Source organism: Carassius carassius, chromosome 27 (assembly GCF_963082965.1).
Source record: "Carassius carassius chromosome 27, fCarCar2.1, whole genome shotgun sequence".
Lineage (NCBI taxonomy): Eukaryota > Metazoa > Chordata > Actinopteri > Cypriniformes > Cyprinidae > Carassius > Carassius carassius.
The window spans coordinates 18,517,778-18,529,191 of record NC_081781.1 but is presented as its reverse complement, the minus strand read 5'-3'; the positions used below and the strand labels follow the sequence as shown (position 1 = coordinate 18,529,191).

General features: G+C 38.4%; 1 protein-coding gene across 1 annotated transcript in view; it reads left to right on the top strand.

The window, feature by feature from the left end:
* Window positions 1–5,285: 5,285 nt before the first annotated feature.
* Window positions 5,286–11,414, top strand: part of cdh2 (cadherin 2, type 1, N-cadherin (neuronal)) — a gene marked incomplete at its 3' end in the record, with an annotated part of 44,369 nt that continues 38,240 nt past the window's right edge. Inside the window, exons 1-2 of the mRNA XM_059513635.1 lie at window positions 5,286–5,503; window positions 8,415–8,523. Of these exons, the coding sequence (XP_059369618.1) occupies window positions 5,456–5,503; window positions 8,415–8,523 (157 nt within the window). The remainder of the gene's footprint in view (window positions 5,504–8,414; window positions 8,524–11,414) is intronic.

The following is an 11,414-nucleotide window of genomic DNA, read 5'->3' as shown; positions in this document are numbered from 1 at the left end:
TTCACAAGTAATCCACACGACTCCAGTCCATCATTTAATGACTTGTGAAGAGAATAGTTGTATGTTGCTTCTGGATAAAAAACAAGCTCTTTATCCTCTTTCTCCAGTGCAAATGCAATCTTGTCTAAATCAGGAGTGAAATATGCACAGTTCATCCATCATTTATAAGTGAAAAAAAAGTTTTTTTCCTAAACTAATATTTCAGTAAATATTGATGCAAGATGTTAATGTGTTAATTCTGTTAAAAAGATATTAATGTTTATTCTCTTCTCTGTCTGCATGGTATCATTAGGTGCTGTCATTCAGAAACGTGGCTTTCCATGCTGATGACACTCAACTCTACCTCTCATTCCCACTTGATGATCCGACGATAGCTGCTCACATCTCAGCTTGTCTAACAGATGTTTCTTGTTAGATGATGGACCATTACCTTCAACTCAACCTGGCTAAGACAGAACTGCTTGTGGTTTCAACAAACCCATCACTTTATCAAAAATTCACCATCCAGTTATGCTAATCAACCATTACTCCTTCAAAACAGAAACCTTGGAGTTGTGATTGATGATAAGATACATTTATTAGACCACATTGCTGTGAAACTGCCCGGTCCTGCAGATTTGCTTTACACAGCATTAGGAAGATCAGGTCCTTTCTTTCAGAACATGCAATACAACTCCTTGTTCAAGCTCTTGGTCGATCCAGCCTGGACTATTGCAATGCTCTCTTGGCAGGTCTTCCAGTCACTTCTATCAAACCTCTTCAATTAATCCAAAATGCCACTGCAAGATTCATCTTTCATGAGCCAAAAAGAACGCACGTCACACCTCTGTTCATCAATTTGCACTGGCTGCCAGAAGCTGCTCGCATAAAATTCAAGGCATTTATGTTTGCCTACAAAACCACCACTGGCTCTGTACCACTTTACCTATATTCATTACTTCAGAGTCATGTTACCTCTAGAAGCTTGTGTAATGCAAGTGAACGATGCATTATTGTGCCATTAAATATTCACACAGGTAACATTTCTCAGGTCCGTCGGAGCGCATGGTACTGCATTTGCCACTGTTTGGAATGGTGACAAAAAATTATGACTGTCTCTTTAAGACAGTCCTGTATGAGACAATAAACAAATGAAAAACATCTCATATAAGCTCTTACGATACACACAAAAACACTCTCAGCTCAACCTTTAGCCCTCATAACTGTTAAAGTATTCTAATACATCCATATCCATCCCTCAGTGGACCAATGAGACTCTGCGTCCCCATTCAAAAGCCAATCACAGTGAAGTAAATTAATAATGAGCTACAGTTTCCAGCATGTCTCCTGCATCATTAATGCGTGGATTCTAAATATTTCTACCTCATGTGAAGACCAGATAATAAATCTTCATATATCCTTATGGGAAAGTGTAATATTTACACAATTTCACTTTATTCATATAGCAGATGCTGCAGTTCACAGTGACTCATGACTCAAAGGGACGCCAGGGCATGAAAAACATGGTCAGGTTGAAATATGGTTCAGGGCATGGAAAATGTAGTCCGGAGGAAAACTAATTATTTCTGGAGTCTGTAGGGAGTCTGAAGCTCAAGTGAGGCTGGCCTCCCATGAGGAGTGATGGCTAGTTAGCTAACTGACCATAATGTTCCATTCTGACCATAATGCCTTTAGCATTGCAGGAGTAGTGGACTGCGTCTATGGATTTTGAGAGGAGCTAACTGGTCATTTGTTCTCAAATTATTCATTAAGCAGTTAAATACATGTGAAAATTAAGTAGTTGCTGTTATTAGTTGCACATAATGGGACAATCAACACTTCAACCTCAATGAATTGCCCTTACCGTATAATTTACCAAAAGTTAAATTCCAATTCACTTCCTGAATTTGAAATAAGGACAAACAGGGTGAAGAATGACACTTTGAGTTTAAAGTATAACTGAAATAAAATCAAGTTTATTAACTAAAACTAAAACCAATTTTAAAAGAAATAAATAAAATAATTTAAATGAAATAAACTTAATGAAATAAACTTAATTTTATAGTTTTATTTCAGCAAAAATTGGTCATGTTATTTCCCTTTTTTGATGTACTAAAATTACTAAAACAAAAGCTGAAATAAAACAATACATACCAAAAATGACAAAAACACAAAAAAAGTGTCTAAAAATAACTACTAAAATGAAAACAGATATTATCAAATATGATTACTTTATTAAAGAATATTATTAAATTACTAAAACTACAATAGTTTCTAAAATAATAGTGAGTGGAAGAAAGTTTGAAAAAAAAAATTTATGCTAGGTATAAATTTAGGTTTTATGAGGTACTTTTAGAAAGAGTATATGACAGTACAGTAATATCTATTGTTTAAAATCTTTTCCCCCCTCTTCTTTCCTCTTCTCGCCATGCCCATTCAAATTACAATTCAACAACCTGTGGAATTAAGCCATTTTAATTCAAATTCACACTCATTATGTGAATGCTAGCCAGTTCTTACATTCAGAATTTTGCCTAATCCTGCAAGGTAGCACTTCTTTATTCACTTTTCAGGATAAATTTGTATCAGGTAATGAGCTGATAGAATGTAATAAGGGTTCATGAAGCAGTTTCAGTTTCTTTAATGAGATGGAAGGAAGATAATATTACGGATCATTTTTCGTTTGCCATCCAGGTAACTTTAAAACCTTCCTTAAGCCATCTTATGAAGAACACAAGGTCATCCAGTTCTGTTAGTATACTGGTCAAAAAACGCAGTGCTGATGACAAAACACAATCATGAAACATGCAAATGTGATGAAATTCCCAGGTAACACCAATGTACAAAAATGGGCTTTGTGAATACACTTTTTGACAATTCTGTCATCATTTACTCAACTTCATTCCATTCCAAACCCGTATTTCTTTCCTTTTTTTCACCGGAACCCAAAAGGGAATTTTTAGGTGAATATATTCACTTTTTCATAATGAAACTGTGTGAGAACTGGAGCTGTCAATGTCTTAAATGGCAAAAAAAATGTCTTAGCTTTGTGTGACCTGACTGAAATTTAGTCATTGTTCTTCAGAAATTCATCCTGTTCCGCTGAAGAAATAAAATCATGAGGGGTTTTGAATGAATAAATGGTGCAATTTTTTTGTTTTGGTGAACTACCCCTTTAAAAATTTATGGTAGGACTACAAGTTCCCCTTTGTTCCTCCCTCTTTATCGCTTATCTCTCTCGCTCTCTGTCAAGGCCAACCTCTCTGACGTCACTCAGACAGACCGGCGGCTCCACGGTTCGTGTATGTGTGTTTCGGCCGGGCCGGTAATGATGAGCAGATGGTGGTGCGCGCTGATGACCGGAGACTCTCTCAGAGCGCGCTTGGACATCTGCTCCATTGACATTCGCTGCTGTCACAGGCACTCCAAGTGCCAGTTTTCCCATCCCTGTCCCTGGCTGTCACGACGAGACATGCACTCATGCCCACAAGACAGCAGTGGAATAAGACATCACCTGAGCAAATTCCCTAATCAAGTTTCAGCACTGTCATAAAATCCATTTACATTGTCAATTCACACTATTTAAGATTCACAGCATAAGACAAGCATAATTTCCCCCATCTGATGCTCATGAGATTTTGGCAAAACTAAAATCAAATTGGCCTATATTTAATTACTTTATCTGAATTTATTTCAGAGATTGCTGGATTACTTCTGATTCTGACCATTCATCTCGAAAACTAATGTTGACATGTATACATAAAGGTTATTGGTGTTGATGATTCTACAAACAACGTTTAACATCTATGGAACCTTTTTCTATAATAGAACATTGGAATCCATATATGTGTGTATATATATATATATATATATATATATATATATATATTTATATATATATATATATATATATATATATATATATATATATATATATATATATATATATATATATATATATATATTTTTTTTTTTTTTTTTTTTTTTTTTTTTTTAAATGTTCTTCAAACTAAGAAAATATTGTTCTTTTAAAAAATGTTAACTGAAAAAGGTTCTTCAGGAAATCCAAATGTTTTTTTTTTATCCACCTTATTCCTAAACGTGGAAATAAGTCTATTAGCGAGATTTCCGGTTCATTACCTGCTATAGGAAAATAACGAGAAGAATAACAACGTACATTATCTGTGCTCATAATTAAGATAATACATAAAAAATATGGTAAGACACAAATTTGCAAAATCAAACAGCAAAATTAGCTGTTTTGTACATAAACATATATATATATATATATATATATATATATGTAACCTTTATTTTTAAGTATATAAAGGGTCCTTCATATAGGGAAAAATATTATTTAGATGATTAAAATATTATTAAGGGAAAAAAATGGTTTTACAGACAGAAAATTCTAAGAAAGTAAGAAGTAGCCTAACAGTTTTTTTTTTCTTTCTGTTTTAAAGATATTTTAATATTCATTTGTCTGTATAATGGGTGTGTTTTAGTGGTTGTTTTTCCCCCTCTTCCCACCCTCTACACTCCCACTTGTCCACAGTTTTCCACACCCATTTCAGGAGTCATTTTTCAGATCCAAGGTGTGAAAGACCAGTGGGAATCAAAAAAAAAAGTTCTTCTGTAGCATCACCATGAAAACCTATTTTTGAAATGTTGAAACATATTTTTAAGAGTTTAAAAAAATAGGAGCCTTTATTGTTAGAGCATATATACTGAGGTTACTACAAATAAATTATCACATCCATGCACTTATTTCTAAAATATTACTGTTGTAAGTACAGTCATTATGGCAAAATAAACTCCCAACTCTGTCTGACATTTAACACTTCTTAGACACCCCTCACATAATAAAATAATTTAAACTGCAATTTCAGGTGCATATCTTTATTTATTATATTAGCAGATGAACTATCAGCTGATCACCCTTTCGGGTTTATTTTGCAGTAATGACCCGCTGAGTGTTTGTTACCCCTTGCATGAGGTCGTTAACGATGCTTTCAGAATTACTATCACAACATTAGATTTTCAAAGAAGCCCACCAGCATGAAACATGCTCTTTAAATTCAGGAATTATCAGTCCCTCTTGCCGATTAGTGGGCAATAAAGGGGTTGGGTGGGGTAAAAGAAAGAAGATCTTCCTTTTGTTGTAGTGAAGAAGGCGGGGTCTTGTTTTCTTCGCTGTGACTTCCGGAGGCCGAAGGGGGTGACATAAGGAAAGGAGCCCCCTCCATGCAGTACCACTGAACGCGGCTAGAGGGCGCCGCTGAGAGCGCTGCTCTGCCGTTGAAGTGCGCGAGCGAGCGGAGCCTCAGTACCAGACCGAGAGCAGCACGGATCGGTGCCAGAGAAAGACGGAGGAACGATTCTGTCGCTATATGCCGCCGCTACCGCACGGAACATTATAACGCAGCGGGAAACGGCCAACTCAATCTGTTTATTCATAAAGGACGGAATTTAAACGATGTACCGCTCGGGAGGTGTGATGCTGGGGCTTCTCGCCGCTCTGCAGGTACGTTAACGTTAAAATCGAGGGTCCGACAAGCGATGTGCGCTCGGGCGCGATACTGCTCTAATGTTGTTTTTTGACTCATTTGCTGTGGTGTTTGTAAACTGTGGCGAAATTATTGGTGTGCAGAATACAAATAAACGATTTTGTGTTGTGGCAGGATATTTAAATAGGGCGATAGTGTCTAGATCAAATTGTATATCATGTTTTCGGTTTGTCTCGACTTCACGTCGTTTCTAATTTGCTTGCTATGCAATTCTGAAGAGTCTTTATTTTATTATTCTCGCTTCAGAGTTATCCACGAGAGGTTTAGTCTCCGTGTGCGGTGGCTTTATGTTGTGTGGCCGTTAGATCGTGTACTAGCAGCCCCGTTTAAACCGTCCCGTGCTGAACCGGAGCCAGTCGCAGATGAATGCGGGTTTTCAAACGCGCTCTCGATCCTTTGGCACGAGAAGGAAAAGTGCCCTCGGGGAGGTGTTTAGGTCGCAATGGCCCCTTTACGACTGATGAAATAAATGTAACAAGAATCATTTAATGAACAGCCCATTGAGGTGCCCTCTTCCGCTGACTCTGTCTCTTTTAGATGTGCAAATGCGAAATCTCACGGAGAACAACGGCTTTGTGCGTAACCCAGATATGACAAATCACCCTGACCCGGATCAGCGACCGGAGAAATGAATCGTGCTGTCAGGTTTGGGGTCCGCTGCCCTCGGAATTGCTGAAAATGCAGAGTCCAGCAGAATTAAGATTTGGATGCAGGGAGCAGCAGTCATGCTGTGTTTCCGTCAGCCTTATCAGATGAGAAATTGCGAGCAATGTTTGTGTTATGTTGTGATGGAACCAAACGTGTGAAAAATCTGCATGGCAATAAATAAAGTTAACATTTGGCCATCGGCCATTTGGCCAGGGTTTCAATGTTTTTATTGTGTTTGTGGGCTGCAGTTGCAGAAGTTGGAGTCCTGACCTCGTAGATGTCTTTTTTGCGGCATGTTTTTAAAGTGTAACTTTAATTCATGTCGTGTTTTACTACTGTACTGTGTGTGATATAACGGTCCCACATGTTTAAAAACCCGCTGCTGTTTGACTGCGACGTGCGATTGGTGAACGAGTCATTCTTTGGAATCGAATCTTTCCAGTGAATCATTAGAACTGGTTATGTGAGCGAACTGGGCTGAGTTGTTCTCTTTACTGTCTATGGTTGTTCTCGAGCCAACAACTCACTGATTTACTGAACCGAGAGTCGTCCGATTCGTAACGAGCCTGTTAAAAATTAAACGTGCTGGAACAAAAGATTAAAATGCAGAGCTGGTTAAAAACATTGTTTTAGCAAAAACACTTTCATCCAATAAATACAAATGATTTTTATATTGTTTAATATAAGTACAAATTATATTTGCGTTTTAAATGGCTTTTTTTTTTACTGAATCATGACTACAACATAATCGAATATTTTAGTGCATAGTATATACAACACTGTAATGTCAAGAACCAAGTGATGATGTAAATTAATGTGTGTGTTTTTTTTTAGATTCTTTGAAGTGACATGTTTGCAAAAAAATATAACTGCATTTTTAAATAGTTTTATTTTGGCTAATAAACCCTAATCTCACTGTAATTTATATAAGGCACTATAACACCATAGTTACATAGCGGCTTTATAGGCCTCTTTCTGCCTCTGATTCTTCATGTCAGCAGGGCCGCTGGTGTGGCTCCATCTTGAATCAATCGCTCTGTGTGGATGTGCAGAGGCAGCATATTGCTAAGCAATTGCTGACAGGACAGTTTAAAGTCAGATTTTCAAACATGTAGTGCCAGCTTTATATAGGCGTTCTGCAGATATATCATCAGCAAGGTAGCTGGAGATGACGACATCAAAATCGTGATCAGCTCTCGGTTGATGATGATCTTTGTTAGCACAAAAGCAAATGTTTAATGGGTCGTTGTGTATAGGACATTAAGCCAGCATCCACCAAGCTAACAAGTAATTAACATGTTTGATAAAATGACTATGGGGCCATTAACAAACACAGCCAGCCTTCTTCAAGCCTCTGATGTTATTCCAACACGAAGAGGCTGTTTCACCATGGACGTCACCTTTGATCTTCTCAAGCCTCTTTTAAAAACCAAATTCACCTATTTGCCTACACTGAGAGCCTTACTTTGTGTGTCATATCAGATGCTGTTAAGACGGAATGACTCAAAGCTGGTGGTTATTTTTCTAATAAGACAAGGCAAGTATGAATAAGGCTTTGTCCTGAGGGTTAAACGCTAGGTGTGCATGCCTGTTTTAAGCGTAAACCATAAAGGAGGGTTTGTGACTTGTCGCCGGAGTGCTTTCGCCAGCTGCGCGAGTGTGTGTTTGTGTTTTTATGTGATAAGTGCTCCACCAGACCATGCCATTCAAGGTAGAGTGTGCGTAGCCTGGTCAGCTCTGCTTTTTTAACGTCTCGCCCTCCTGACCTCATCAGTCTAATTACACCCACCTCAAAATAACAGATGCCCCAGGGCCGGAGGGGGAGGAGGTGAGATAGAAACCCCTCGATCTCCTTGAATGAAAAGAAATGGAGCGATGCAGTAAATCGTCATGCAATGAGCCTTATTTAATTTCACCGATCTGCTGCAAATTAGCGAGTAATCGGTGAAAAATACAATAGCATTGCTAATTCAAAGAGTTCATTTGGAAACTGATCAATGGGCTCGGCGGCACTGGAAAGTCTTATTACGGTGCTCTTCTTGAGCAGAGTTCTGCTTCATTTCCTCTGTTTATGGTGAAAGAGCGTGATCGTTATGTCCATCGATTCCTCTCGGGATTCTGGATATTTGGCTCATGCTGTGGTGTAGGTTGGCCCGTGCTGTTTATTAATCACCATTAATCGGGGGATTAATTTGTCTGGTGCTTTTGTGTTTTTGGCAGGTGGCGGTCCAGGGCATGGGGGCGATGCCGTGTCAGCCGGGTTTCACTGAGAACAAGTACAACGTCATGACCGCCGACGTCATCACCAAGGGACAAGTTCTGCTCAAAGGTAAACAGAGATGTTTGCATTTATTCTCCTAATAAAAGGCAATCGAACCGGTGCGGCAAAACGCTCGCTCACCAGGCTTCGGTTTCCACCCTGATTCTGTTGGGAAGAGAAAGAGAGAGAGAAGGGTGGGTGGGGGAAGGGTGGGCTTTATGTGTGTATGTGAAAGAACGAGATGGGGTGTTAGGGTTGCTTTAGCGGGGGGTGTTTATAAAGGGGGATATGTGTGTGAGAGAAAGAAAAAAGCAGGAGGAGGAGAACAGCTCAGTGTTTTGGTGGAATGTGTTTTGAAGGGCCACAGTGTGAAATATTTGGAGGGCTGAATTGCCCTCCCCCACCGAGCTCGAAAACCCCCCTGTTGTGATCAATAGCATTAATTAGACCGGCCCGTATCTATACAGTCAGTCGCTGGCACAGATCCCTGTCAGCCATCTCAATATATTCAGTCAATCCGGCTGGGCCCAAATTTGTGCTGCGGTTGTAAACTTTGGAGGCCTTGTAACATCCGTACGTCACATCTAATTACAATAGTGTAAAAAGAGCGTAACTATGTGTTTTACATTTCCAGTAGATAAACGAAACTAATCCACCAGTTACACTAACGATTCAGTCGATATACGTTATTGCAAAATGAGCGATGCACCAAAATAAAATTTTGAGCCAAAATGCTACTAATCATTTTTATTGAGCTGAAAGTTTTTAGTAATCAAATTTGGTTATTTGAACTGTCCCTGCTGTTGTCGTGTTCTCAAGTAGATTAATGAAACCAGCCATAGGAAAGTTCTTTGGCAGCAAATCGTCTCCTGATATTTCAGCTGAAAAAAAAAAGAAAAGAAATGGTGGTGAAAAATGTTTACTTTGAAATTGCTAGTAAATTTCACAAATAGTTACAAAGAAATCATAAGTAACACATTAAAACATAAAATTTTGAAGTAGAAAAACTGAAAAGTATTTTCTTATACTTCAGTAAACTTAAAGCAGTCCATAACTTTTCGTGCTCTATCGGTCAATAAACAGAATTGCGTGCATCTTGCGGATGAACATTGTAGCCGGAGCTACTTCTCGAATCACGCAGGTACTGGGCTACTCCGCAGAGGTACCAATCTGACCAGTTTAAAACAGTCCGAATATAAACACTGATTATTTGGAAAATGGATTCATGATGTACTCGCTTAATATATTCATTTTGAACAGAATTTTTTGAGTCACGGGCTGAAGCTTTAACTTTATAGCTGTAGCATCATTTTTTGGCACAGTGAGATCCACACTGCTGACATGTTTACCTGTTGTGTGGATGAAATAGAGTCTGAAACAGTCAAAACTCGCTGTCAGAGACATGCTAATTAAATCATTGTTTCAGACAAATGACTTTTAACCCTCAAAACTATTTAGTCTGAAACCAAAACTGCTTTTTTTGCAGAATATTTTTTGGTTGTGCGTCACTAAGCAAAATATTTTTGTCCCAGAGAGCCGTAGAGTTGTTCTTTTTCTTGTCTAAAAGTGTTATGCGACTTCTAACAAGCGACATATTTTTACATTTCCATATCGTTGACTTATTCATGGGTTACTGTGGAAGAGAAAGTCCTAGAATACGAACAGACGGTCGCAAGCTGTAGCTTTGAGCCTCTTGAGGTCTATTTACGAACTGTGGGACACACACACACTCCTGTGACAATTACAATAAAAGTGATAACACTTGCTTTAAGTTTCACACTGAGAGTCGACATATCACACACTCTGATAGGAATTTCCCAAGTAAGTGTGTGAGTCAGGAACTGCTGATGGCAGAGTTGTATCACGCTCACAAAGACTGGTCATTTGATCTCACAGTTGACTCACTGATTCACTTCCTATGTCCTTTTCTGTGGAAAGGTGAGCTGTATCGCAGTGACCACATGAACACAAAAGCGGCTCTCGTTTCATTACCATTTCAGCCTGTACAGTTAGCAAGTCAATGTGAACTCTGTTACGCACAGTGCCTTTTGTCAAAGGATGCAAAAATTCGCTTCCCATCATCCTCCTCCCTCCCCCTTCACTTTTCTCTAACCACCCCCCCCCACCCGATAGAGGACTGGGGGAGTCTCTTGTTAAACATGAGGTTGATGTTTTGTGTCGCTGACATTCATTCATCACGTCCTTTTTAGGCAAGTGACTTAGGGATGAAGACTTTCTCTTCTCCCCTGCAGTCTCTCTTTCACTCTCTCTCCCCCTCGGTCCCTCCTTTTCTTTTTAAGTGGGACAGAGGAATGTACAGTTAGTGCTGTCTCACTGAGCCCACTCGGTGATTCCTACCCAAAGAATGTGCTTATGCAGACTTTGCTGCTCTAAAGGATTTTAATTCGCTTCCTGTGGGTCTGGGAGATGTAGATATAAAGTGAAAAGAAGGCTTTTCTTTTTTTGTGTGTCTTTTGACTGTTTATTGTATTTTGATATTTGTGTGTCAATTGACAACATCCATTGTTTGTGAAGCAGATTTAAAATTAGTAATGTAAGAAATTAAATACAGTAAACGTGTAGTGAAAAAATAAATCAAAGCATCTTATTTTTAATAATTGCTCAATTTCATTTATATTAATATACATACATGTATTTACATATAAATATGCTTATAATGTTTTTAAATTTGCTTTTCGAAAGTGTGGAACTAATCTTTTACTAAAGCTATATTTATTTTGATCATAAAACTGCAAATCTGAATTTTCAACATATGATCCTTCAGAAATCATTTTAATATGCTCATTTGGGGATCAAGAAACTTGTATTGTTCATTTTGAAAACAGTTGCACTGCTTAACGGAACTGTGTTGTGTGTGTGTGCGTATATATATAAAAAATACCAAGTCACCAGGTCAATTTTGTTCATTTTAAAGTTTAAATCTGAGACGAGTTAAGTCT